This window comes from Neodiprion pinetum, chromosome 1 (assembly GCF_021155775.2).
Source record: "Neodiprion pinetum isolate iyNeoPine1 chromosome 1, iyNeoPine1.2, whole genome shotgun sequence".
Classification (NCBI taxonomy): Eukaryota; Metazoa; Arthropoda; class Insecta; order Hymenoptera; family Diprionidae; genus Neodiprion; species Neodiprion pinetum.
Genome location: NC_060232.1, coordinates 37,893,496 through 37,920,809, shown reverse-complemented (window position 1 = coordinate 37,920,809; position 27,314 = coordinate 37,893,496). Strand labels below are relative to the sequence as shown.

The following is a 27,314-nucleotide window of genomic DNA, read 5'->3' as shown; positions in this document are numbered from 1 at the left end:
TTTGTCAAATAACTATCTTATAAATCTTCACCTGGTTATTCGGTTCGTCAGAACAACGCTCGTAATTTAATAGCAATGGATTGGAAATAATTGTGAAATGAAGTTTGATGAAAAAAAAAAGAAGAAAAAAAACAACAGAATTTATCCAAATCATATTATTCTAACAAAAATTGAAGCCGACTTTTGTACTTAAAATTTATGAGTGAGGGAAATTCGAGTGGTGATATATACCACACGTACGAAGATGAAAAGAATACGATCTGAAGATGTTTTATAATATTATTGAATTTTATTTTCATCATGTTTCATTGAAAAATAAAATTATTCGTAAAAAAAGATTTCTCCGTCTGTTGATATATAATATATATATATATTTATATGTATATACTCGCAATCTTATTATACTACGTAATAATAATAATAATAATAATAATAATATTAATAATTGAATAAGGTTATATATCTCTATAAGTGTGTAATCGTCATTTTTACTGTGCACGATAATAAGTCTAATGGGGTTTGTTTTTTTCACTTAACAACTAAATCACATTTGGTTCTTACTTTCATACGTTTTTTGTGCAATCATATAATATTCGTATAATCTTATCACTTATCTCCAGTCACCCGAAACTCTCAAGCACACTTCCTTATAGGCTTAGCAATATGTTATATATATATACATATATATGTATTTATTGTTGTTTTTCGTGGAAAAGAACCAGACAAAAATACAAGCGAGAGACGAGCAAAGAAAGAACGCGGGTAGTTCAGGAATAAAAATTTTCAAAAATACTATTAGCTCAAGCTTTTAAATACGTACTTTATACATACGTGTACCATTATGTATACATATATATATATAAATGTCAGAACAATAATAAATTGCTAAAAATTTTAACTTCATGTTTTTCGCAGGACTCTTGTTATTCTCGTGGCGATTTGTTTTCTGTTAATTTTAATTCATTCTTTCATATCAAGAACAAGGCACAGTACAGGCAAAGTTCAGGCGCGTTTGTATAATAATATAGCCATGCAACACAACATGTTTTATAGAAAAACGTATTACAAGTGTAAAAAAGGATTGTTTTTTTTTTTTGTTTTGTTTTCTTGTTTTAATATTTGACTACTTTAGAATAAAAATTTTCCCTAATTCTCTTCCAACGAGAAGCTTAAACGATAATGGTATCTACGTAATATACTGTATATAATATATATATTAGATAATGTTTAAAGTCAAAATAGTACCAAGGGACACATCTTGACTAAAGATCGTTTATTAAAAAAGAAACAAGAGAAACAGTGAATAATAATATTTTGTCAATCTTTTAATCTCAAAGTCAAATAATAAATACCTAAGACTTTTGTAACAAAAATTGTACACTTACAATACAGTACAAATAAATATACCTATAACATGATAATTATATAACCGTCAAGTTATGTCCCGTAAACTTTAATAGAGAGGAAAAAAAGAAAAAATAATTATTGTTGGTTTTTTTTTCTTCATCTTCAAGTTTTTGTTTTAGAAAATATATTCGAGTTTCCTTGCTTTTGTATCTAACGATAAGACGGCGAAACGAAGCGCGACGTGTTTAGATTGTATAAACATGTTCCTGCGATATTTTTGCATCTGAAAAAACACGCCTCAGGCTATCCGCAGCGTCGTTTCGCGATAGCTAATGAATGTCGGCAATGTTTCGAGTTACAATGTCGTGTGTTCTGAAAACGCGACCGTGTAGCTAAACTTTTCAAAGAGAATTATACACCTAGATTGTCAACTATCATCGTACATCGTTGAGAATAAATCAAGTTTGTGTAAGAGGAAAAAAAATAAGGAAAAAAAAAAACAGGCAATAACAATATAATAATTAATTATACATATACACAGATATAATAATATCATTATTTACACTATGTATAATGATTTTTTTCAATCTTTCTTATTCCTCCTTCCACCACTTTTCAGTATGTATAATATTTTATTTCGAATTAACGCGTGCAAAAAAATTCGTACCATGTTACCCGGAGGGGGAATTCACAGCAGAGATTTGTTTACCTTAGAATGTTCGGTTTTGTTTCGTCTGTTTTTTCCTCTCTGCTACGTTCATATTCTTCGATGAATATCTCAACTTCCACATTGGTAATTCAATAGAGAAACGAATATAACAATCAATACATATGCATGTGCATAAACGTAGGTACGACTGAATATGGCAAGCTGGAATGGCGATTGAACCTTTGCACAGTTCTCGGTGTATAATAATCTCAATCGTCTTGGCGTGAAATCGGAAATTCCACGCCTAGTACGGACTGAGTTTTTACCCAGCGTTCGAATCCGTTGGTTGGTTAAATATTCGCCAAACATTCGTTGTTTGCACAACTTTGGCAAAGTTTTCCAACTAAGTGAAAAGTTCGGAAAACAGCTTTAGCGTTTCCAAGAAACCAGCTCACGAGTATAATTCACTTGTACCGCGCTGCTTACACTCAGAGAGAAGTCTCGCGTCGTATCTGCTATTTCACCCGTGCAAAATACACGACAATTTTAAGCAAACGAAACAAGATCAAGAGTTTAGGAAAGAGAAACAGATATGAATGAAAAAAAAATTAAAAATTTGTTTTCTTCAAATACCATGCGCAATAATCGACCAAAAGCACATTGGTCCGAATATATAATATAATAATATATCTGAACGAAACGTGTTGTCAGTGTTCATATGTAATGTAGGTATATGTATGTATAAGTTACGAGGGCATACTGGACAGGACTAGATGCACAAATGACAAAAATATATATATATATATATCCAATATACAGATGCATATGTATATATACATGTATGTATACACACGCGCACACACGCATATATATATATACGTACACACTGTACTCTGTATACCTCTAGGCATACCGTAGCTATGGAAAACTTAATCTCATAGTCTCTGGCTTAAGTGTATTTACAGGGAAAAAGTTCATCGAGGTTCTTGGGAGGTTTTTTACAATTATTATTTTTTTTTTCTTTTTTGAGGGGCGTGGAGCGTCGCAAACTACTCAAGGCGCACAACGCGCAATAGATGTAGTAACAGCGCAGGTCGAGGACGAGAAAGAAGTCAGGCATCGCAGGCAGGTATGTATTCCTCGAAATGAGAAAGATCGTCGATGATGACGCGTGTAGATCGTGAAAATCAGCCGGTGATTAAAAATGGAGACTCCGCGACTCCGCGACGCCGGCGGCCGGCGTTCACTCCGACCAGGCGACGCGCTTGCGCGACCGATACGTGTGTGTTTTAACTAACAAGTTTCGTGTCGTCTCGTTCTCCAAGATGGCCGCCTACAGCGATCACCCGAGGTTGCCGGCGTCTCGCACGCAGGCGACGAAAATGCATGCGCTATGGCGAGGAAATTGTCAGATCCTCTCGTTCGCAATTCGAGCGTTCAGAACTGGCTTACGGGCATTATGTGGCAGCCCGAGTGCACGTGGTCCATGACCTGCTCCTTGAGGCGGCATACGTGCTCCTTGAGCCGGTTTACGACTGCGCTCAGCTCGCTGTTCTCGCCCTTGAGTATCTTCACCTTGTCCTCGAGCCTCGATATCCGCTCGAGCTTGCGCCTTCGGCACTTGGAGGCGGCCACGCGGTTCCGTTGCCGCTTTCGCTCAAGCTTTATTCGCTCCTGGCTCTCCATGTCGATCGGAGACATCGGCGGCGAGCTCGACACCGACGGCACCGTCTGCGGCTCGTCCTTGATCATCATCAGACTCTGGCTCAGCGACTCCGTGCTCTGGACGCTACCCGGCGGCTCGAGGTTTGTGTAAGTCGCCCCGTGGATGCTGCCGGGTTCCTGGGAGCTGTCCGAGTGGTGGAGCTCGTTCAGGGCGTCGACGAATCCCCTCGCGTAGAGCTCCTGTTCCTCCGTAACCGTCTTCGGGAACAGTATCTGCGTCGTCGGCGTCGGCATCGTCGTCACGAGCCCGTTCTGTTGCGCTATTATCAGCTTCTCCAGCTCCGGCGAGCCCAGCTTCAGCATGTTTAGGTCCGGCGAGCTCAGCACCGGCGCCGCGTTGTTCAGCGCAGGTGGCAGGGGCCCGAGTCTGGGCCTTTTCGCCTGCGTCGCGCGCTGACCGTTCAGGTCTAAAGTCAGGCTCCGTTTAAGCTGGCCCATTCCGCTGTCCGCGCGATTAGCCGCCGCGTATATCGCACTCTCCTCGTAAAACGTTTGCTCCATCTGCACCGAGTTACGCACCATTTGAATGCCCTTATTATTCGACTTCTCGGACAATACGTTGCGATCTTTGCAAGATCTTTGTCTTTTGTTTTTTTTAACTTCTTTCTATTTAGTTCCACAACCAACGGAACAACAACTCTCTCGGTCGGTAATGTCCGGGCACCGATTATTATCGGTTAAATTTCGTAGCACTATTTTTTATGTTGTTGTTGTTGTTCTTCTTATTCTTCTTTTTCTCCTCACTACGAGTCAGCAACATCGAGCGGAAATCATTTGGTAGTCCGTTGATTTGCTCTCTTCAATCGCGATGCTCGTCGAACCATACGAATGTTAAAAACAGACAAAAAAAAAAAAACAACAGTCACACGTACATCGCGACAGCGTATCTATTACAGCAGATTACATACGTGCACGTACGAGTTTATTATTTATTTTCCTCCGCGCCGCGCGCACACGCGTTTCGCAACGTTATTACACGACTGTGTCGCTTTTTCCTCACTGAAGGGAATTTTAAAGTGGGGAAAAAAAAAAAAGAAAAGAAAACGAAACTGACCACGATTAAAAGTTTCACCTCCGCTCGCGTTGACTGGTTTCTTTATTTTATTTATTTATTTTTCTCAATACGTGTATTCACATATATACGTATAATATATTATATACGTTCAATCACGGTGTACTTCAAACTCTCCGTCCGATTGCACGCGGTTCGCCTGAATGTCAACAAAACAATGACTCACGACGGACACGGAACAATGTAAACAGGCCTTGTGCACCGATAATCTCGGGCGTGTAAAGTGAAAACGGACTGCCCGAAGAGCGCGGCGCAACGTCTCGGCAACTTCTGAACACCCAACTAAACTTACAGCCTTATATCCCGTGACTCACTGGGTCTAAAAATAGCGGTGTCCTCATCGCAGAGCCGTCCGATTGGCCGCCGGTGTCGACACAGCCCGCCTCCGATTGGCCGTCCGATTCGCGCTACCAGGAATCGTCTTGCGCATGCGCGACGAGTGGCGTTCGAATCCGCGGTGGAGGGAGGATTCGAACGCCAGCTAACGGCGCGATCCGCTCTCACTCTCTCTCTCTCTCTCTCTCTCTCGCTGCCTCCCCACTCTCATCTCCGCAATGTACGTTCTTCTCTCTTTCTAGGCACCGGCTGCTGCCCGAGGGGGAGCTCCAACGGACATCGGTATTCACCCTCGACGCTTTTCTCCGCCGACACGAGTCGGGAAGACCCCGCAGATTTTCGCTCGTGCGATCCGAAGGGGGTGTCAAGTGCGATTATGCCCGCGAGGCTCTGAACTATAAATGCACCCTGTACCGAAGACTTATGGTTTCTTTTTTCTTTCTTTTTTTTTTTACAGGCAATCGCGCAGCTGTTCGGATTTCCGCAAACCGACACTTGCGGAGATGGTTATAGATGTTAAGTTTCCGCACGGATCGATAAATGTTCGCCAAGCCGTTGCATCGTTATTCTCTCTTGCCAGTGTCACGAATCATGTAATATCGAGCATGAGATATGCTAGGTAACGCGTTTACATTGACTCGATTAACGGAACGATCTGTTTCATGACTGTTAGAAATTAAAATTTTGGAATTGACTGCACAGATCACTCTCGAATTGTCAACCTACCGATTAGTGTTCTGGTTTTATTTGTTCCGTAGGTTGTACGATTTCTAATCATTTGACAAGCGAATGAAAACATTGATCCATATTAAATCACGAGTTCGTCGCGATATCGATACGTGGATTGAACTGTAGACTCGGGATTTCCTCGTATCGATCTCGTGACCGTCGGATGGATCTAATCGCTAGATTCTTATATCTCGGATGATAAACGTTTTTACAGCGCGTTGTTAAATCATTTTCACGGCAAGATTCGCCGAGACGAGAGAATGAATTTTACCGGTGGACTGCGTGAGCGGGTAATGTTCGAAAAGGAAGTCCCCCGCTAATAGGGCAAGACCGGAGTAATGCCCCTTTAATCAAAGTCAACTCTACCGGCCGCGTTTGAATTGAGGAGGCTGAAGGCGACTGGCGTCGGCTCATTTTAGCCGGGCTGCGCTTCCTCTTCGTTTTAATATCACAGATATGGCGAGCGTATACGTGCAGCCAATAATACTGTGAATAACACACTCCGTTGTAGGTTTTTTCAATGTATCGTAATTGTAACAACAGCGACCATACTAATGCAGATAAATACAATATCAGCGGTGAAAATTTGCTGTATTTTATACCCCGGCGTTTACGTAAGGCATAATCGTGTGATTACTAACTTCGTTACATTAATTAAAACCAACTTGTATCCCACACTCGTTTTCGGACGTACGTATCACGAGGTATAAAATTAACATACCACTTTACACTCTAGCCAAGACTGTGAGAGCGTAATTTCAAAGGTTGTATATTTTTTCTCGGGATTACTCGTTCGCCACGTTCTGCGAGATGATTAATTTGGTACAAGAGCGCTTCATCGCTAAACGGTTGGACTGGTTCAATCACGTTTTCCTGTCAACGCAAAGTCACCTACAATGCACAGAATATCAGAGCAGCAGTTTTCTTTTCTTCCATCGAGTAAACAGCGTATTTTCATCGGCATATACATGCACGGATGCCATTCTCGCAGGTAGATCGAAGCTGACGATGAGCCCTGAGGTGTGTGTATGGCGCACCTTAGCGAATTGCAGAGGAAGAATTACGTGCAACAGCAGCAGCAGCAGCAGCAGCGGTACCGACAGCTTTTCAATGCCTGACGCCGTTGGAATTTTTATACCGGCTTTGTGACCGTCGGCGTACATGTCGTATTATACCGATGGATCGGCCTTGTACCACAGACCTATTTAGGTATTATCTGACCGAAGCGATTCACCGAGCCTGGTCAAGATCCATTATATCGATAAATCAGTCTAGGATTAATGCTGCTGCAGACGGTGCAACTGCTAAGGCAATTACGTCCGGCAGCTCTTGGGAATATTCAACACCACGCGTTTGCGGATTGCAAAAAACTTCGCTCCGCGCAATCCGCAAGACATCACTGCACGCATTATAATTTTGAAATACCATCACGGATTTTAAGTTTATTACGTATATTTGATACGTTCTTTTAAATTATATACCCTGATGGAAAATCGTTCTTCATATTCTCGCCGATGTGATAATTTCAGTATGAATATATGATTCGTTACTTAAGAAACGACTGAGCTGTGTTATATAAAAATATTTATATACGATCCCCGTAATAAATTTATATTGATATTTGATATATTGATATGTTCCTTATTATCGTCGAATTGCGGCCGAACAGAGGTAAAAAAAAACTGCGAGACTCGTATGCGAGACTTACCGTAAAAATCATTATTTTTAATGATGATTTAGTATTTTCAGCAACAGTAAATTTACCATTATGCAATGCAGGTAGAAGCAAGCTTTTTCACATTCCACATCCACTGCATAAATCTGTTCACCGTCATTAGTCTTTGAGTTATTGCATGTTCGAAACATTGTATAACTATCGTGTACATAGTCTGGATAAGTAGAGTGCTGCATTTTGAGCCCGGCAAAGAAGTTGTTTACTCCAAAATCTACAATGACAAGGGATTTCGGATGGGTATTAAGTATGCGGAAAACGATGTTTGTCCCGATAAAGCCTAGCAAAGCCGACGAGGGTAATTAGCGCGTTCGCGTGCAGTTTGTTAGACAATGCGGTCCTAATTATCGACCTCGTGGTCATTTTTGTAAATACCAAATAGCCTTTGCGGAAATCCTTACGGTTTATTGGTGGGTTACTAAGCATCCTTTGCAATTTCAATTAAGTGTTTACCGGTTGTACCGAAACCTTTTACTAATGGACTGGTTTCGAAAAGCAGACCTGAATTGTTGTCTTCATGGATTTCACGGATGTGTATATAAGTGGTATTAAGGTACAACAAGGTTTGGCAAGGCACATTGGAAAAAGATACGATTGTTATTAACATATTAATATATGATTCGGTTTTATCGTCCGCATTGTTATTACCATCGTTGTTTCCCTAACTCAGAAATTTACAACGTACAATTTATTTCGAGTAGATTGCCTCTTTTATCCTTTCGGAGACTGACAAATTGGATAAGAATAAATAATAAAAAAGAAAAAAAAATCGCATTACGCAAGGTCAAATCCGTCGAAACTTTATGATAATAATTACAACTGTTTAATTGGTAGCCGACCGCAAGTTTGAAATTGAAGAAAATTTTTCAGTTTTATAAATAAACTCGTTCAGGATACTGTGGAAATTTCGAAACAGATGCCTCTGGCATTACAGGTCTTTGCAGATAATGCTGTATAAAAATTAAAAAAAAAAAAAAAACACTGTACCCCGGCATTTCCTGAACGCGTATATATGCAGACGTTTTATTTTGCATTAACTCGCGTATAATTAGAACAAGTTATTCCAATCGAATAACACAAGCGTGCGTGCAAAGATTAGATTAAACAATTCAAGAGTGAAATAATAACGTTTATGGAGCTCTATCTCTCCACCATTGAATCACCGTCACATGTCATTTATGATTATTTATTTTTCCTTTCTTCTCTCTCACGCTCCCATTCTTCCTCTTCTATCTTTTTCTATCTGGCGTTGCACATGCTTAATCGCGATGCTACCACTGCGTGACAAGTCAAACCACAGAATTCCATTCTCGTTGTTCGAATTCCACGAAAAGCTATTATGATTTTGTACTTTGTTGACAGGTTCGTTCGATTTGTATTCGTTCCAATTTCCCGCTAGTAATTAAATCACGCGACGATAATACCGAAGAAAAGCATCTCTCCTGACATCTATCGGTGTTTTACTACAAGCACCGATCGGTCCGGAAAGAAGAAGACTCTCTGCATTACCGACTGACAAATCTTCACCTCAGCGGTCGATTGAATCTTTTATCCGAGTTGGTAAATCTAAAAAGTCTTCTGGGTAATTGAGATATTTTTGTTACTGACGTCAAATGTTAACCAGTGTAGTAACGCACTGGATCTTAGTACTGAAAGTCGTCATTGGGCTTCGTATAATTCTCGCTTTAAATGTTCAGAGTTTCGGAGTAGATATCCGGTCGCACAGCCCCCGTGCCATCCAGCACCATGAATGACCATGACCAACTGGCAACATTGAAACAGCTCCACGAAGAGTTGGAGCAATTTCGTATGCTGCTTCGTAGTGTTCGAAACGATTTGTGTAAGATAGCACGGAATCTTGAAGTCGTGTCTGATGTCAGTCAAGAAGTCTAGGTAGGGTGAGGCCGTAATACGAGGGTATTACAGTATGGGTCCTATGGGACCCTACAGCATTTAAAGAAGATTTATAACATGGGCATTTTTGATTAGTCGAAGTGACCAAAGTTTGACAAGTTCTCCGTTACAAGAACTTGCAGACTCTGGATAAATTTATGAAACACCATAATTACTCATACATTAATTTACGCGTCTCCTTCATATTCGTTGAAACTCATGTACGTGATGTAGAACATCGAAAACTAAAAGACAGGTTTTTTTATGCACCGAAAAACGGTTTAAAAGGACGAAAACGACCCCCAATAATGGATACCCAACGGGGTGATTTCTTGATGGACTTTTGATCTATTTGGATGAAACCAACGCTGAAATGTTTCATTCGTCAATAGCAATATGCCAGCGTGAGTTTCATGGAAAGATCAAGCGCGCTTCTATACGAAACTGAGAAACTACCCCACTGAGTTCTCATATTTGGGAGTCGCTTTCACCCCTTTAAACCGTTTTTCCACCGATAAAAAGGAAATACGTGTCGGTAAGTTTTCCATGTTCGACAACAAATGCACATGAGTCGCAACAAAATCGAAGGGGGACACCCAAACCGATGTTCCTTATCAGTAAAGTAGATCAATGACAAAAAAAAGGGATTTTCTGATAAAATTTACACACGTGAAGTGTTCACCTATAATAAAATATGTTCACAAACGCAAAATAAAATAAACGAAAGTGCAAAACTCGTACATATGTCGCTTAATAAAACCATCGTTAAATTACAATATACAACCTATTTATTATTTACAACAACAGTACCAATTGTTAATCACTTATCACACACTTTACAAAACGTTTATCAGTCGCTCGTACAGTATATTTACATTTGTCTAAAGATTTTTATTCAATAATATTTATCAATCTATTTACTTTTCTTCTTGTAATTTTATACTTAAAGTGGGCCGTAGTCGGACGCCTTCGTATATATCTCGAATTATCCAAGTCCACGTATCTGGAACGCAAAAAAGGGCATAACAGCCCCGCTCTACATTCAATTCTGAAAAAAACCACTTGAATAAATTTTCATTTGACGCAAAAATCGAGAAATGGCAGGATTTCTTCGAAATCGCGATAGGAGACTCGTTGGAATTGTGCCATTTTTTCATTTTTGCGTTAAATGAAGATAGATTCGAGTGGTCTTGTTCAGGAATTAAATGTAGAATGGGGCTGTTACGCCCTTTTTTGCGTTCCAGATTGTGGGACTTGGATAATTCGAGATATATACGAGAGCTTCGAAATCGTCTACGGCCCCCCCTTAAAAAAAATCTTTTTCTCTTATATTCATATAACGCGTACCATGTTTGATTTAAACTGTGATCTCTTAGGATTTTTTTCAAATTTATGCGTGTAAAAATATTATTCGAAAATATTTAATAATCAAATAGAACAGGAGGAAAATTAATTGATAGAAATAATTGAGACACAGGGTAAAAAATATTTGGAAAAGAAAATATTTCGGCTATTGTTTTAATGCCTGAAAACCGATAGATTGAAAATGAAAATTCATGTACTGATCGGATTTACGATTGTATACGTTTTGTTTTGCGCAGAGAAAAAAATGTAAAAAATAAACGATCATTTTGTGTGGCTGACTTTTCGTATTAGGAGTATTCATTCTGGATTTTATTTCTAGCATTTGTATCATTTTATATGTTTCATGATTATTATCGAATACCCTAGATCCACATTAATTACCTTTCTCTATGTATTATACATATATTTGTCGTTGATTAATATATATATATATATATATTAATATATATATATATATATACGTCTGTAATACAAGATTAACACCGACGTAGCTCTTCCGAAGTAATAATTCGGCATTATCGTACAGACCTATAAGATTACAATCAAATGTTGTAATAATCATAACGAATACTATGTATTTAACGATTCAGTTTAGAAAAAAATTTCGTTAACCTCCTTAAATTTAAATCTAAGCGAAATATAATCGTGAGATCACTCTCGCGTTCGTATGTATTATATATGACGTTTACTGTTAAATGGAACATTTATGTATGTATGTATGTCGGACGTTGCGGAATAGCATATACATATAGTTATGTTACGCTATACGCTTATTAATAATTAATTGAACGGTAAGTAAAAATCTATAATTTTTTAAATCAAACATCATATATTCAACTATAACTGCATTATTCAAATTTTTTTAATTTGTCAAGTATTAGTCTTAATATATATATATATATATATATATATATATATATATAATGTGTTTATAATATTATTTTTTTTTTTTTTGTCATTTAAAATCACAATAACAACGCATAATAACGAATTTACCTTTATTATTACTCTATATAACAAACGATTAAATAATATAAATGATATCTCGCCAGCGAGAAACGAAAATATTGAATATCTATTATGATAAAAAATAGATTTATGCTATCTATCTATCTATGTATATGTTTATATATACATATTGTATGTGGCGTTTCAATTTTGGCTTCATCAGGCGCTCGATGCAACACGTTATTCATTTCCCTAAAAATTTCATCGTTATTCAAAGATATGAAAAACCAGTAGATAGTTTGTGATTAATGATTGGCGATGAGTGAGAAGAACAGACAAAGTGATTTCTCAATTATAGCAATGGACGTAAATGCATGCCTGTGTTAAAAATATGACAGTGATTTCTCCGACAGGGAATCATATTTGAGGAGAGAGTTTAATTAACGTATAAAATAAAGATGGTGCATCGAATGCCTAGTTATACGCACAGCCATTTGCGAAACAAATATTTATGTTAATTAGTATACGCTCAAATGTCCTGCTAACTGACAATCGCGCGTATTTTCATATAATAGAATACAAATACATATAACCAACTCCATACAATATACAATATAATATAATAAATTGTATTTGTTTGGCACATCTCGTCAGCTAGGTTTACAGTACATTAAGTATGTAATAATACCTAAATGTAAATAATATGTATGTATATATATATATATATATACATATAATACGAATATTATCTAGTATGCAATTATCTCACGTTTATTTTTAGTTATACTATAGATATAATATATTATATCGTACAACGTTGTAATTAATAATTAACTTAACGCGATACATTATATTATCGTGTTGACGATTATATCTGTCTCTATGCGTAGATATCAATGTATTAAATATTTATACACCTACAAAATTAAAAGAGGAACGGTTATGTTCTTTACATATGTATATAATGTATAAATAATGTATCTTGTTGCTAAAATATCTTACACCACTCCGACGGTAATCATGCGAAGAAAATTGTCTACTTATTGTTGTTTTTACATGGTCGACTTCCGATGGCGTACAAATTATGGAACGGTTTTTACTCGTTTTAGGGAAAAACAGTTTCTAATGCTTGATCGGTGCGTTACGTAATATTGCTATTTGACGGATATTGTATAATCCTTGTCGTCGGAGTTTAATGACATTTCAACAAGATTAATGTTAATTGTATTACGTTTAATACATATCCATGAACAAGGCACTGCTCGACAAAAGGGCCTTAATTGCTAGATTTATCATTTTGGCAATGAGTGTGGGAGTGTGTGTGCGTATGTGCGTGTGTAAAAACTTACGAACATTACAAACTGTGAAGAAAGATAAAGGAAATCAGAGTTTGGTAAAGTTTACATAATTAACCGAACGGTATAATTAGCCCGTAACTAAAGTTTGGAAATAAATTGTTGTATGAAATTGAAAATCCAGCAATCTCAGTCCCGAGAGATGTTTACAATCTTAATATGATGGACAGATCTCGATAGAATTGCCGACATTGACTTTCAGTCGTTGAAAAAACGGCTAAAGTATTATAATTATAGTGTTAAAAAAATACTTATACGATATTGTATAAGAAAATTATTGAATAAGTCTCTGTACAATAAACTTCAATCAGTTATCCGTACAAACAGAACTGAACGGTTCCGTTAATTCAAACCAACAATTTAGGCTACGTATGTGTGCAGTTGTAAAATTGAGGGATTTCTGTCACCTTTTGAAAATTCAAGCTTTCTTCTCGCGGTCTTTATTCTGATCACTTCTTCTTCGTTTTAAAATCATGATACCTTGTATAAAAATTCAATTTCTTTCTGCACGACAGGTGGAGGTTATCCTCAAAGAACACGGATTATTAAAGTACCGACGTATAACGTATCTGTTGGGTTTCAAGGAGCAAAATATTTTCCCCTTGGATCCCGTAACTTTGTGCTTTAAAATATCTCTGTTCGTTTACAACGTATCCCGATTACAAAATATTCATAACGTGTACACAATAAAATATAAGTATAAAATTTACTAGTAATTCGTTATAATATCTGCAGGAAATTACTTCGCGGACGTTTTTTTCTTCTACGCATAATGGCTAACGATTTCGCATCATCCTAGAATGTTACTCGATAATCGAATAAATATTCATTCGACCCAGAATTATGAATTCTCTGGTGAAATTGTTTTCTGTAAATTTTGATGGATTTTTCTTTTATTTCATAACATTATTAAAATTGATTTCGCATTTTTTCCGTTCTTTGTCGAAACGTTACTCGGAATACTATTTAGTCATTTGTGTCCTTCGATTTTTCTTCAGAGAAATTTTCAGAGAATAATTTTCAACCAGGGTGACGAATTCAAACGTATTCATTGACTGGGTATACAATTTAAACCAAGTACAACGTAACATTGGTCATCTATTATTATCTTCTATAATATTTCAACATTCCAGTATAACAATAATTATATATATATACATATATGTGTGTAAATAATCCGTAATATTTCATCGTTACCTACCCATGTACTATTATTATTAATATTATTATGTTACATATAGCAAACTTCGTCGCAGTGAATTTACGCAAAGACATCGAGTATTAGTTACGTGAATTATATATCAATATACGTAGACATTAATTGAAATACACGTAATACATCGCGTGGCGTATCATTCGAATATATTTATGTATAATGTAAGTATATACCTATATGTATAGTTTTAAAAAACGATTTTCCAAAAGACGACAGAACTCTCGCATTAGAGGGTTGTAATTTTCGGCCGCGAATAATTATTCTATACAACAGTTTACGAAAAAATGGTCCAACTTGCTCCGATATTACATTGTGCACGGTGTACATTTTTTGTTTTTACATACGAAGTGTGTAATGGTAATAAATAATGCTGATAAAGTTGTATCGAAATTTTACAAATTGACGATAACTGTTTGTCATGTAAACGATTTAGGTGGTGTTGGTTTATTTTCGTTTTTAAAGATGGGTACAAAATTGTCGATCAACAATATTAATCGCGCGAGTGAAAATGATGGTAAAATTGCGACGAGATGAGAAAAGGATTGAAAAAACTTTCCGTACACGCGTGCAATTCAACTTTAACGTCGCAATTAAACAACGCATTACAATATCGTGCCAGTACGATTCGGCAATTAAGACATTTAGACGAACACAATACATGTAATGTATACAATGTCAATGGATACAGAAGAGCATACATTTCTTTGGACCCCTTGTAAATAGAGTTTAAGTATCATTATTAGCGATGAACCAGCTCGGTGTATAATTCCCATTTGACAACAGCACCGTCTTTTAACCCTTTCTGCAGAAATCGACGAAAACTGTGAAACCGATATCAATCAACTTTCCAATACTTCGTTTCGGCTTTCAGACTTGTTTCTTTCTTTTCAGGCTTCGCAAGGATTAGAATTAAAAAGCACCGTGATTCGTTCTCTTGGCTGTAGAGAGAACCGAAAAACTTGCAGAGAGATCAACGTCAGATTACTTAGAAAACGTGTCGGTGTGAGTTGGTTGAAATTTCGGTACCGGAGGCACTGTGAAATCGTAGGCAGAAGAACCTAGACGCTGAACAAGACAACAATGCTCGTGTTATACGATTCAATACAAAACCGCAAATCCGTCGGGAGTTGGATCTTTGCTCAGAGGCTGTAGAGAGGATCGGGGGTTTCAATTCGGCGCGATTCACCGACTTCGACTTTCGGGATCCCTCATCGGCACTCGAATCATCACCCCGATCGTCACATCGACTACCTGTAACAATTCTTGACCTGTTTTCATCCGGTGTGGTCCCGTGTGTTTATTAAAGAGCACGAAGAGCGACTAGAGAAGCTCAAACTCGGCACGGCGATTTCGACGCCGAGACAATTTGGCCGATGCCGAAGCCTTCGAGATCAAAAGTTGGGAGAGGAAAAAAAGCCGTTCGAAAAGTCTCCAGCACTGTTATTTTCACCTTTGATATTTTAATTTAGTCGAACGGAACGATATTCATACTGTGTCGTAGAAGCGACTCTGAGCAAATTCGAACAGCACAAGTCGAGATGTAATCAACAATTTCAGAAAAGGTTCGTCATTAGAACGTTCGAAATGATCAAACTCTGCTGATTTAAACAAAAATTCAATTCCAACTAGTTTGAGCTCATTTTACTCGCCGAACAGAAAACCATTTAAGAAATCTTAAATCATGGCACGGTTATAACGCAAAGATGTAACTGCTGACGAACTTTATCCACTCTGAAGATAACTGAAGTTGGTAAGATTTTCAAAACGGTCACCAAAGATCTCTGTGGTGAAGAAAATGAGCCCAAAACCATCATAGTTGGTTAAAAAAGAGTAGTGTGTAATCATTTTGGTGGTTCTGAACCTTTTCTCAAGTACTTGATACCTTGGCTTGTGTTATTCGACTCTGCTCAAATTCATTAATATCACGTAGTAGAAATACTTTTTTTACTCGTGTTAACCAGCATTGGTACAAATGACGCTACTAGAGATTTTTCAAACGGTTTTCGCTCTCTTCCTAACTTTCGATTCCGAGGCATCGGTGGATCGATCCTTAAACGAACGACGTCGATCGCGTCAGCCGGTTAAAATGACCGAGTGTTATAACGGTAAGCACTTGTTCCTCTTCTGCACAACGATTGACCTGCAGTCGACGGCGGTTTTCCCGATGGTGAAACTCTCCTGCTTCATCGTTTCCTCGACTGATATCTTGCTCAGTCTTTTCTTGACCCTGAACGGCGTGGACCTGGGGGAAATGATCTCGTAGAGGTCGCTCGTCCTCGCCTGAATCTGGACCCTCCGTCTGGGGCTGGCCTTCTGATCGATGGGAATGGCGATGTCGACTTCCGCGCAGTGGTTTCGGTCAGGCTTCGCTTCACTCTGATCGCCGAATGCGTCGATCTCCGCGATCCCCTCTGGCGTCTTCTCCTTGCAGGCCTCTACCTCGTCGGACGGAGTGTTGAAGACGTCGGAGCAGTAGCTCTTCGAGTCGCATATCAGGCCAAAGTCGAGAGAATTCGTGGTCTCCGTCTCGGACGGTGGACTCCTGGCTGAGGCGAGCGATATCGCTCGCGTTTCCGGCCTCGGCAGCTTCTCCTCGTCGGCGTAATCCAGCGACAAGCACCTCTTCTCGAAGAGCGCGGGTCCGGGAAGCGTGCAGGGCTGTGGATCCTCCGCTTCCGGTTCCGGGTTTGAGTTGGGCCTCCTCAGGCTGTTCTCGCGCTCGATGGACAAGCAGAACTCCCGGTCGGTAAGGAGGACCTTCTTTGGGAATCTGTGGGGCTGCATCTCCTCCGCCTTGTCGAGTTTCTCGATCGACGGTGTCTTCAAGAGGCTTTTCACCCTCCGCAGCTCGGTCAGAAGGTCCATCGTCTCTTGGCTCGGTTCGTGGAAGATCCGCCGCTTCGGCTTGCGCAACGATCTCGCTTCACCCTCCTGAACGTCACCCTGCTGGTCGATGCTCTTTTGCTTCCTCAGTACCGAGCGCACCGTTCGTCCGGTCATCCTGGCTCTACCCTCTTCACCGTGAGCCTCCTCCTCCTCGCCTTCGACTGAGCGCTCGTTCGAGGTCGAGTTCTCCGTCCTTTCGCCCTGGTAGAGCTGGAGCCTCGACCTGACGGAGCAGCTCATCGCCGACGGCGATACGTCACCAGCTTCGAACTTGCTGTGGAGCTGCTTGAACGCTTCCCGCGACGTCTCCTTTTCCGAAACGGGAAATTCCGATCTCCTGCTACCCCCGGTCTCCTTCCTCCGCTGGCAGATGTCCTGGCTCTGGTACCGCGACGGTGGGTCAAAGGCCGCAGCGATGAACATCTCCCTCGAGAGTTTAAGGTTGTCGGAGGATATGCCGCGGCGCTCAAAGTTCCCGCGATCGTTTCCTCGGCCGGTATCCTGCATCTTGTCCAAGATGTCCTCGGACCTCTGCCGTCTCGAGGACTCGGAGTCCTTTTGCTTCGGAAGCGTCGCGCTTCCTTGAACGAAGACGGGGTGCCTGGACTTGGTCGGCGAGCTTTCGCCGGGCTTCAAGACTGCCAGTTCCTTCGTCGGTGGCTCCGGCGAGTCCGCGGATATCCGCCGCTTCGTCGGTGAGTTTGGGGTCCGCGAAGCCGCGTCCTTTTTTCTCTTCGGCGAGTTGCCCCAGCCGACGGCCTCCTGGGGCGAACTGAGGCACGAGCTCGAGGAGATGATCTCCTCGCTGGACATTATCCGGCACTTTACCAGCTCCGCGACGCTCTGCGACTTGACCTCCGGTTCCGGGAATTCGTTCGGCTCTTCGGTGACGTCAAGCGGCGGCAGGGAGCTCGGTCCCGACTCGAGGACGTCGTCGAGAGAGGCGCCTCGCAGCGGATCCCGCGGGCTTTTCATCGGGCTCATCGAACCCTTGAAACTGTTCAGATCCTCGGTCTCAAAGGAGTACATTTTCTGCAGCTGACCCTTGCCGGACCGCTTCCTGAACGAGATCCTCGCGTCCCTCGGGACCAGCCTGGGCGCTGGCGACCTGACCGGTTCCTCGGGCGGGTTCTTAGAGGTCGAGGAGTGCACCTTCGACGCGGGAAGATTGAAGGTGAACTTGTCAACGGTCTTTGAGGATCCAATTTTCTCGAGAAACGGTCTCTCCACCGCCTTGCTGGGCCCGATTTTCTCGAGATAAGGTTTACCGATGATCCTGGGCGCGAACTTGGCCAAAAACGGCCTGTCCTCGGTCTTCGATATCCCGATCTTCCTCAGGAAGGGTCGCTTCTTCTCTCGCTCCTGACTCCGCGATGGATCCATCGACTTTTCGCTGAGACGTTCGTTGCTGTAGTTGGACGAGTTGTCACTGCTCTTCGACCGAGCCCTCTTGCTCTTCGGATGTGGGGTCAACGGGGTCCTCGGAGTCCTGGGCGAAGGTTCGGAGGCATCCGGGTTCGGGCAGGTCTCGTCGAGCAGCGCGATCGCGTCCCTCAAGTCCATGTAGGCCTTCCGCTGCAGGGCTCCCGAGGGCCGCGGGAACTCGCCCTCTACGCTGCTGTTCTGCGTCGAGGAAAGCTCGCCCCGACCCAAGTCCCGGTCCCCGTGGTGCATGAGGAGGAGAGGGTGCGCGCTGTGGTCGTTGGCCAGGGGCGTGCCTGGCGGCTCGTCCAGGTACCAGGGGGTCACTCTTAGGTCCTCGGGACGGGCTGCGGGACTTTGAGGGAGGGTAGCACCCCTCGGTACGGCGCCCTTGCCCCCGTCCGTGTACCCGAAACTCGACACGCTGTTAGCCCCCAGCAGCCTCGGCCGCCTCCGGTACGTCGAGCAGGTCGCAAAATGGGGTGGCGCTGGCCGCGCTGTTTCTATAACGATTCTCCCCTGCGCGCAGGGCACGATCGGCTCTCCGTCCACCGGGGCCTCTTCGGGCGTCAACGGCAGCGCCGCACCCCTACCAAACTCGATGAACCACAGCTCGTCCCTCAACTCGCTGTCTCACTTCTTTTCATTCATGTCCTTGTTCAGGTAGTGCAATACGTAGTGGAGGACCAGATCGTAGCAGTATTTGTACTCCGTCTGGAAATCGAAACGAATTTTTGTCAGCTGGGGTATAAGGTGGTTCTTTCAATTTATCGTGCGCCACCATACGTCGGACGAAAATACGCTTTGACTAGCAGGGATCGTTGAGAAACCGGTAAACGACCTTCAAAATGTTCAATCCTCCGGTCTACACCGTTTTACTTCGCCACTACTATGTATACCATGGATCATTTGTGAACCGAGAGTTTTACTCCTTAGAAAACTGATTCAGAACATTTGTTTTCATCATTTCAGTAGTGAAATGAAATGGTCAGAATGTCCTGAGTAAGAATATGTAAACGCAAATGCGATATCTACATTCGGTAAATAGTTATTTAAACAAGAAGATAGAAAGGCGCGAAAGATTCTCTCTGCAGGAGCGTAACTTTCAAAGTGCCGTCGAGTCATTAACGACCCACGTGTAGACCAGAGGATTAAGAATCCGGTGTAAAGCCTTCAGGATCGCTAAGAACCCAGCGAACAACCTTCCAAATTCCAAATGACTAATAAGCTATTAGCTAATTTCTCATTCATCCCGAATTTCTAAGCATTCTTCGCCCAAATTGGCTGTCAAACTATTCAAAGAACCGAACCTCGAAGGTCCGCAACCATGTCTTTAGACCTTCTGAATTCAGAATTACGCAGCCAAATGGCTCGTAAATGATTGTCAAGTACATTTCAACCGTGCTCAAACGGGGAACTTTGAACCCCACAACTCACCATGTTCTCAACAAGCTGAGGTCTGTGCCTGCGCACGGTTTTGACTGCCTGGAATATGTCGACCTCCCCATGCTGAATGACCTGTTCTATGCAGGCGTTCGCCGCGCAGTAAACACCGCAACGACTCCTTCCGTCGGGCGACACGACAGCGACAGGTCCGTAATCCGTTCGCTGTCTCCACCTCTCCACCATGTTCATTAACTCGACGAGGCTGTTGGTTGAGGTAGGCACTTTGTGGCCCATTGGCCAACACGTCAGTTGGAACAGCTGGACGGTCTTGGGCGGTGCTTTTACTCCGGCCATCAGTTCCGTCAGAGAGACGATCTTCTTATTTATTCTGAAGACCTGAAATTAACGGGGATCGCGAACGCGACGATGAGCCTTCGGTATCGACAAGCTGGTAAGAGAGGAGAGTCTTTGTGCAACGTAGCGATTGTTCTCGATAGTTTGATTTTCCGTACTTGAACATCGACTCACTTACCCAAGTCTTGATGTTCGAGTAGTGATTGTGGCTGATGTGATCAATGGTGAATACTGGACCGTACTTTTTCGAGTGTCTACCCTCCGGCCAAAAGCTCGGAAAATTGGTCGAGTTCGCGGGTGGAACACAGAGAATTACTACAGCGGCACATTCGTAGTCGTAAACCAGGGACCAGAACTCACCGCAAGTGTGGCGAAGCGGCCACTCGGTGACAATATACTCTCGAGGTTTCGTGTAGCCCTGTAAATGGAACGCAAATTTCTAACTGAACTCTGCACCAATGGTTTGAACGACGATGGTTCGGTCACTCGTTTTCACACTCACGTCAACGAAGACGGCGTTTATGTAGTCCGTGAAGCTGTTGCCCTGGAAGCTGGTTAAATAGGGTCGAAAATTGTCCGCTGTGAAGAGGCAAACAAGTTTTTGTTAAACCTTCTTTCGCACGTCGCTTGGAATCGATTCGAATCAAGGTCATTCGATACGTATCACCAGAGAGAGAGAGAGAGAAAAAGGAGGAAAAAGCTCACGTGGAACGACTAGAACGTCTCTGTTTTTCTCCCGGTTGTCCGCTCTGTGTCCGCCGGCGCAATCGCCGATTGTAAATCTCGGTGTTTGTTTACAGATCTGCTGATACTCCCGCTGGTACTCGTTCATCTTGGTAACCGGATTCTTAACGCTCTTTTGTTTCAGTCTTTGGGAGAGTTCGGAAACCGGGAACCACGAGGTCCCACATATCACGTACTCCTCCAGCGTGTCGTAGATGAATTTATATTGTTCCTAAGAGAATCGAGAGTTCAATACGCGAGCTCAACTTTGACTACCGTCTTTTCCTAATGTCAGAAGACTCAGTTTCAAACTCACCAGATTCTCGATCAGTCCTTTTCTGCTCAATCTCAATTTCTTCAGGTATCCAAAAACGTCGAAGGCGTCTTCCTCCTCCGCAAGTTCCATGTTCGCGTCTATGGCTAGATAGACGCCGGACCGGCCACCGCCATCGCTGTTAAAAAGAGGACGGTATCAATTCGTGTAATTTGATTTTTTTTTTTTTATCATCTTTGACAGTGAGAAGCGCAAATCTTCCACACGTTTTGCAATTGTCATTTATGATCATTGTCCTTTAGCTTTGTAGCCAAACTGTGAAGGACGTGAACTCGAATCGAAAGTCAGGGCTTTCAATCCTCAAGTTCTCTCCTTGTAAGAGTAACGAAGCTGTAAATTAACTCCCGGGCTAATTATCCCGCTGCAGGAGACAATGGAGAGAGAACAATTATCGGGGGGGGGGGGGGGGAATGGGGAGGAGCAGCGAGCTGTTGCCTTGCAACGCAGTGAAACGGAGTCTCTGATTGTGAGTTCGAGTCGTTGGATGTCCAAGAAAATAATTGCTTGACACGGAATATTTCGTTCAATAAGACATTGACTGCCGATTCCGAGACAGTAAAGAATTATAAGTGACTTTTGGCCTGTGAAATAAACAAGTTGTTGCAGTTCTGTTAGAACGTGTTTTTCGTCTTCGACTGCTGTCGAACATTCCGATCAGTGTTTTCAAGCCATCTGAATCAAAATGAAGACGTTTCACCGACTGCACAGTGATTTGGAATATTAAATATGGATCTCTTTTCGTGGTTTCTCGTTAAAAAAGAAAGAATAATCTCAGGGAAAAATTATACTCACTTGCAGTGAACGACCATGGGTCCAGACTCGTTTTTTATTGTGGATCCAACGACGGCGCGAACACGACGCCGAAATTCGAGTACCGCGTTGCCGAATGGACAGGTATGGGAATGCCATTCGGTGTAATGAAACTGGAGGAGAGTTCTTTCCTCGGTGATTTCCTGTACACAAACCGGAATAACACACAGGCGTATAACGGCTGATCATATACCCAGAAAGTGACTACTCGACGAAGTGAACAAGTGCCTGAGTGCCTGCCTCGCCCCGAAATCCAATATTTCATCCGCGAAGCGGAAGACGCACTTCTACTCCGCAGCGTTATCGGTTCGCCACAGTTTTTGAGCCAGAAAATTGCAGAAGCGAATTATCGAAGTATCTTGGCGTTATTGTTCCATGGATCGTGTGACAATAATTGACCCACTAACGGGCGGACGGATGGATGGGAGTAAAGGGCGAGTTCCGATTATCGCCATTTCATTTCTTCTCCATCCATTTTGTTTTATAAACAAGAATCGCGCGCATAGTCCACGCTTTTTAAAAAGCAAGACTCGCTGAGCCGTCTTTGGACTGACGGATCCTCCGACGGCATATTCAACCTTCTTTGTCTTCCGGGGGCGAAGGAACAATTCCATTAATTATGAATTGCGAACTTCCCGCAGTCTAGCTCGTTATTCCGGTGAATTTTCCTCGCTTTGTGCAAAGAATTTCTGTATAGTCGATATGTTCTCTTTCTCGAGTCTCTTGAGAGTGTGACTTTAATACCGGATGCGTATTATACAAGTACGACTGTTATTGGAAAATGACAATTTACCCGGTCAACGGGAGAGAAGATAAAGAGCATGAGGCTTGTTTACTGCGTTTTGTCGAAATATACCGAGTCGAAAAAATAAGGTTGAGATTAGTTATACGTACACATGAATTTAAATTACCTCCGCGGACAGAAAGTCGATTCTCATTTAAACCCGAACCGCCACTTCAGAGCGGTTAATTAAAGTGGCGGCGAGAATCCGTTCAAAGATTGCGAAGTTTAATAGAAGACCGTTTGATATAGATTATTTTCATGAATTTACCGACGTGTTTCTGTATAAAAGTTTCAGCGGTAACTTCGACTTTCTTTCTCGATATCGAGAATACTCGGAGAAACTGTTACTTCCAAGCTGAAAATAAACACCAGAGGGAAACGAGACGGCGTGTAACGTTTGCACAAAATCCCACTGCGCTTGGGCTGGTTTTGGTCAAACTGGGTCGAGCCCCTTAGCGAGTGTTCGTATGTACGAAACACGGATTTAGGGACGTGACATGTAACACACCGTGTGTCTGTATGACACTCGCGAGTTCTTTTCAAAACGCGAGGACAGTTCGGAGAGGTGAAATTAACACGAGCCAGTTCTCGCGAGAATTTTCAGCAGACCGGTGTATTACCACTACGTATGCATCTTTACATACGCCCTGCATGCAGAAGTCGAGCTTGAAAATTTTACCTCGGTATTGAACTATGACATATATACAGTAGCGCTGAAAAGTATTTTGACAAAGATAGTAATTGAGTCAGTTACATGCAAGTACAAACTACAAAAATCAATAATATTATTTGTTGAAAGAAATTCAATGTTCTGTATAATTGTTAAAAATTAACTCTCGATTGCTCGAAAAGAAATTGAAAATAAAGAAAAGTAAGAAAAACGATTCATCAAAGTAGTTTCAAATTTCATATTATCAAAATACTTTTTTTTTTCAAAATCTCCTACGGAATACTTTCGGAGGGGTGAAAAAAGATGCCTGTCGAAAGCGGAGCTCTTAATATTAATATTTAGAGGTCGCTCGTCGCGAATTTCTATTTTCCATTTCAATAGCATGGTAAATTTTTTTTTTTTTTTAGAATCTTGTAGCTCACAAACCAATAAACAAATCCAAATGACTCGTATATATTTTTTATAGGAAATTGAACACTTTACAAAAAATGTCTCTTATCATTTTTTTGATAAATTGACTCCTTCCAAAGTTATTCAAGCTCAAAGTTTAATTTGTAGTGGGGTCAACTATTTTTTTTTTCAGCTCACGGCAAAATGTTAAAACTTGTTACTAAATATCATCAACTTTTTCTTAAAAATTCTATAGTTTGTGATTTTCTACGAGGAAAGAAGGCGGTAGACAAGTTTTAATTTCCAAAGCTCTACTTTCAATGACAAATAACCTCAATGAAATCAATTCTACTTTTAATGGTAAATTCCTTTTCAAACATTGTAGTTTAAAATTTTCCGTTCCATTGATTTTATCGGTTGACGAATTTGCAGAAAAATTGAGGAATTATTGTTCATAAGGCTATAATATGCTGTTAGCGGATTCGAAGCTGATGCAGAAACAATTTTAGAAGATAATACCGAACGCAATGAATCTCGAGGCAGGCATGAATTAACGATTAATTACGATTTGCAATTAAAATCGAGCCGTGCAATTTTGGATGGTTACTAAGAGCGCCTTCGAATTCGTACTTGGAATATTGCAACGGCACGTTTTATCTATAGAAGCAAATGACAGTCGAAATCGAGGGGTTATTTATTTTTAGTGAAGCAGTGTCTATTGAATTCCGACGATATTTTCCGCTGAATGCAATGCGGCAAGTTGTTATCGAGTTTTCGACTCACCCCCGCGTCGTTCTTCTTGTAGAGCTTTATCGTTCGTATGTGAAAATTGGCCAGTTCCTCCTCCTTTAAAACCGATACTCCGATACCGCCGTATTCCTCGTCCTTGTCTTTGCTCGCTGGCCAGTACTGGACACACATGACCTGAAAAAATTTTATTTACAACACGTTTGACCGAGAGGAAAAACAAACAAAACTACTGCCTGCAGTCTCGGCTACAGTAAAAGCTAACGACGGTCGAAATCGGATTTTCGATCTGATCGGTAGTGGTTTGTCATTTCTAGTTTGAAAAATTTGATGCTCGAAATAATTTATATTACATTTATATGATGGAACATACTATACCGTAAAATGAAGTAGGATGAATTTGAAAATACTGTTACTCCAAAATCAGGTCTGAATAAAAAGTTAGGAAACGAGCAAAAGACCTTGTGAAAAATGTATTTCTTTCCTATTACACGGTATAAGGATTTTGTTTTATTCGTATTCACATATCATTGGCGCAAAAAAATCTTACTTCAGATTCAACTTGGAATGACTGTACTATATGTAATATTCAATTCGATTCAAGATATGGAAAAAACAAGCGGCTTCAGACTGGCCGTGAGCCAGCCCTCGAACTTCCCGTTTTCATACTGCAGGTTCCGAGTTCATAGAAAAAAGAAAATAATGGTATCCTATTCGAATTTCGAACTGTAAATTCAGATTCGCGATTAACAATTTTAACGCCCTCGGATATTATATTACACGAAAATATGACGATTATTTTTTATTTTGAACAACTATGACAACTATGATCCACCATTACAAATTTTTGAAAGTCTGACCTTGGATTCGTTATCTGTGACCCAAAAAAGCTCCGTTTACCGATTCTATCAAAATCGGGGTATTTTAAAAAAATTTTCCATCATATCAAGTCGCCATTTTGAAATTCACAGTCTGACTTCAGATTCGTGATTAACGATCCAAAAATACATTACGGTCCCAATTTTCATTTGAATCCATTTATCCATTTTTGAGATATTGGAATTTTTGTATTTAAATAATTCAATTCATTCAAAGTTAAAATCCGGTCAGTTCTAAGTTTGGAGAAACCGCGTGAATTGAGACAAAAATTATTGAAATCCGTTAACTCGTTCTCGCGATATCGTCGGATAAAAAAAACCGATCGGCTGAAAATGTTCGGAAGTGATTCTCTAGATCTTGAAACGTCGAGATGTACCGAAAACTGAACATTTCATTTTCGGGGTGGTTACAATAACTTTCATTTCTCTCTGAAAACAGAGAATTGGGAAATTAAAAATACTCTAAACTAAAGTATAATAAAACGTTGCGAGAAGAACATTTCGATACCAATCGGCTCTATACTGCAACGCAAGTAAATTAAATTCAAGAAATTCAAAAGAGAACCGGAAGTTTTGTCTTTACAATATCGATCCTTCCCGCAAGCTCGAATTGTTACGTAAACAAGCACGGAAGTCCACGGGTTACCGAATCGCGATGCTGCAGGGCGACATTTAATTAATTCGTTGTATCCAACATCGACGTCGAGGTCAACGTCGACGTTAACGTTGGCGCCGAGATATTCGGCGCCGCAGGTTAGCCGGGTGTAATCATAAACGAATGTATTCCGAGTTGGTGCTCGTAGGGTGCGGAGAGCTTGGAACCCTCGGCATTCTCTCTTGATTAGTGTATTAATGTTAGGATGGATGAAAGGCACGCGAGAGATGCTTCGCCTGAGTGAATTCTTTTTTACACCCGCGTAACGTCAGGAGCTTGCAAGCTTCGCGGGGTGAAACTAAACCGTTCCGCCAACGCTTAAACCCGCTCCGCGCAAACCCGCTGTGCGCGATATTGAGACAGTCTAATGAAATATTGCTAAACCTCGCCCCCCTACCCCATAGACTGAAGAGGGGTCGGGGGAGGGGAACGGGGGCGGGCTTGTTTGAATTCCCGATATTACACAGCATGGCGGAGTCTTTGGCGCGCCGTTACGCCGCCGATACACATCCGGGAATACGGGCGACAGATATTGGACAATCTGTTTATGCGCAGCGAGTGTATCATTAACCCGAAAATCCTGGCGAGGAAAAACATGCCTCGACTTTTTATTTATTTTGTTTTTTTTTCCCCCCACCCGACTCTAGATTCAAGAGACAAGGAGTAACGGCTTCGACCGCGTTTCCTGACTCTTTTTTTTTTTTTTTTATTGCTTTTTTTCTTCTTTATCGTCACTGCGTAAGATTTTCGAAACAAGTTTAATTTCGATTTGACAACGCAATCTCTACGATTATGTACGGCTGTTATGACTCGATTTATTGAGCTCGATAATATTGCGGTTTGATAATTTTTTTTGGAAAATAATTTGACGACGATATTTCTTACCAGGATTGCAATTACGATCTTCA

At 41.2% G+C, this 27,314-nt stretch overlaps 3 protein-coding genes across 11 annotated transcripts in view; all 3 read right to left on the bottom strand.

The window, feature by feature from the left end:
• Positions 1 to 1,011: 1,011 nt before the first annotated feature.
• On the bottom strand, positions 1,012 to 5,075 carry Jra (Jun-related antigen). The gene has a single exon (XM_046611809.2). The coding sequence runs from the start codon at positions 4,241 to 4,243 to the stop codon at positions 3,434 to 3,436; it is 810 nt and encodes a 269-aa protein (XP_046467765.1). The 5' UTR covers positions 4,244 to 5,075; the 3' UTR covers positions 1,012 to 3,433.
• Positions 5,076 to 11,829: 6,754 nt separating this feature from the next.
• On the bottom strand, positions 11,830 to 19,308 carry LOC124224847 (muscle M-line assembly protein unc-89; the record flags this gene model as incomplete). The annotated part of the gene is made up of 1 exon (XM_046637049.2): positions 11,830 to 19,308. A coding segment is annotated over one exon (2,844 nt), but the record flags the coding sequence as incomplete, so codon positions are not given.
• The window catches only part of Ptp36E (protein tyrosine phosphatase 36E), a 103,750-nt gene continuing 95,687 nt past the window's right edge, over positions 19,252 to 27,314 (bottom strand). For all 9 annotated transcript variants that reach the window (XM_046613304.2, XM_069138094.1, XM_046613352.2 and 6 more), the window contains 8 exons: positions 24,910 to 25,050; positions 22,265 to 22,425; positions 21,455 to 21,590; positions 21,121 to 21,370; positions 20,918 to 20,994; positions 20,594 to 20,833; positions 20,113 to 20,457; positions 19,252 to 19,389 (listed from right to left, as the gene is read on the bottom strand). In XM_046613304.2, the coding sequence (XP_046469260.1) occupies positions 19,309 to 19,389; positions 20,113 to 20,457; positions 20,594 to 20,833; positions 20,918 to 20,994; positions 21,121 to 21,370; positions 21,455 to 21,590; positions 22,265 to 22,425; positions 24,910 to 25,050 (1,431 nt within the window). In that variant the 3' untranslated portion in view covers positions 19,252 to 19,308. The remainder of the gene's footprint in view (positions 19,390 to 20,112; positions 20,458 to 20,593; positions 20,834 to 20,917; positions 20,995 to 21,120; positions 21,371 to 21,454; positions 21,591 to 22,264; positions 22,426 to 24,909; positions 25,051 to 27,314) is intronic.

What these genes read in the sequence shown, in the direction of transcription:
- Jra (XM_046611809.2), bottom strand. Translation starts at nt 4,243, where the DNA reads ATGGTGCGTAACTCGGTGCAGATGGAGCAAACGTTTTACGAGGAGAGT.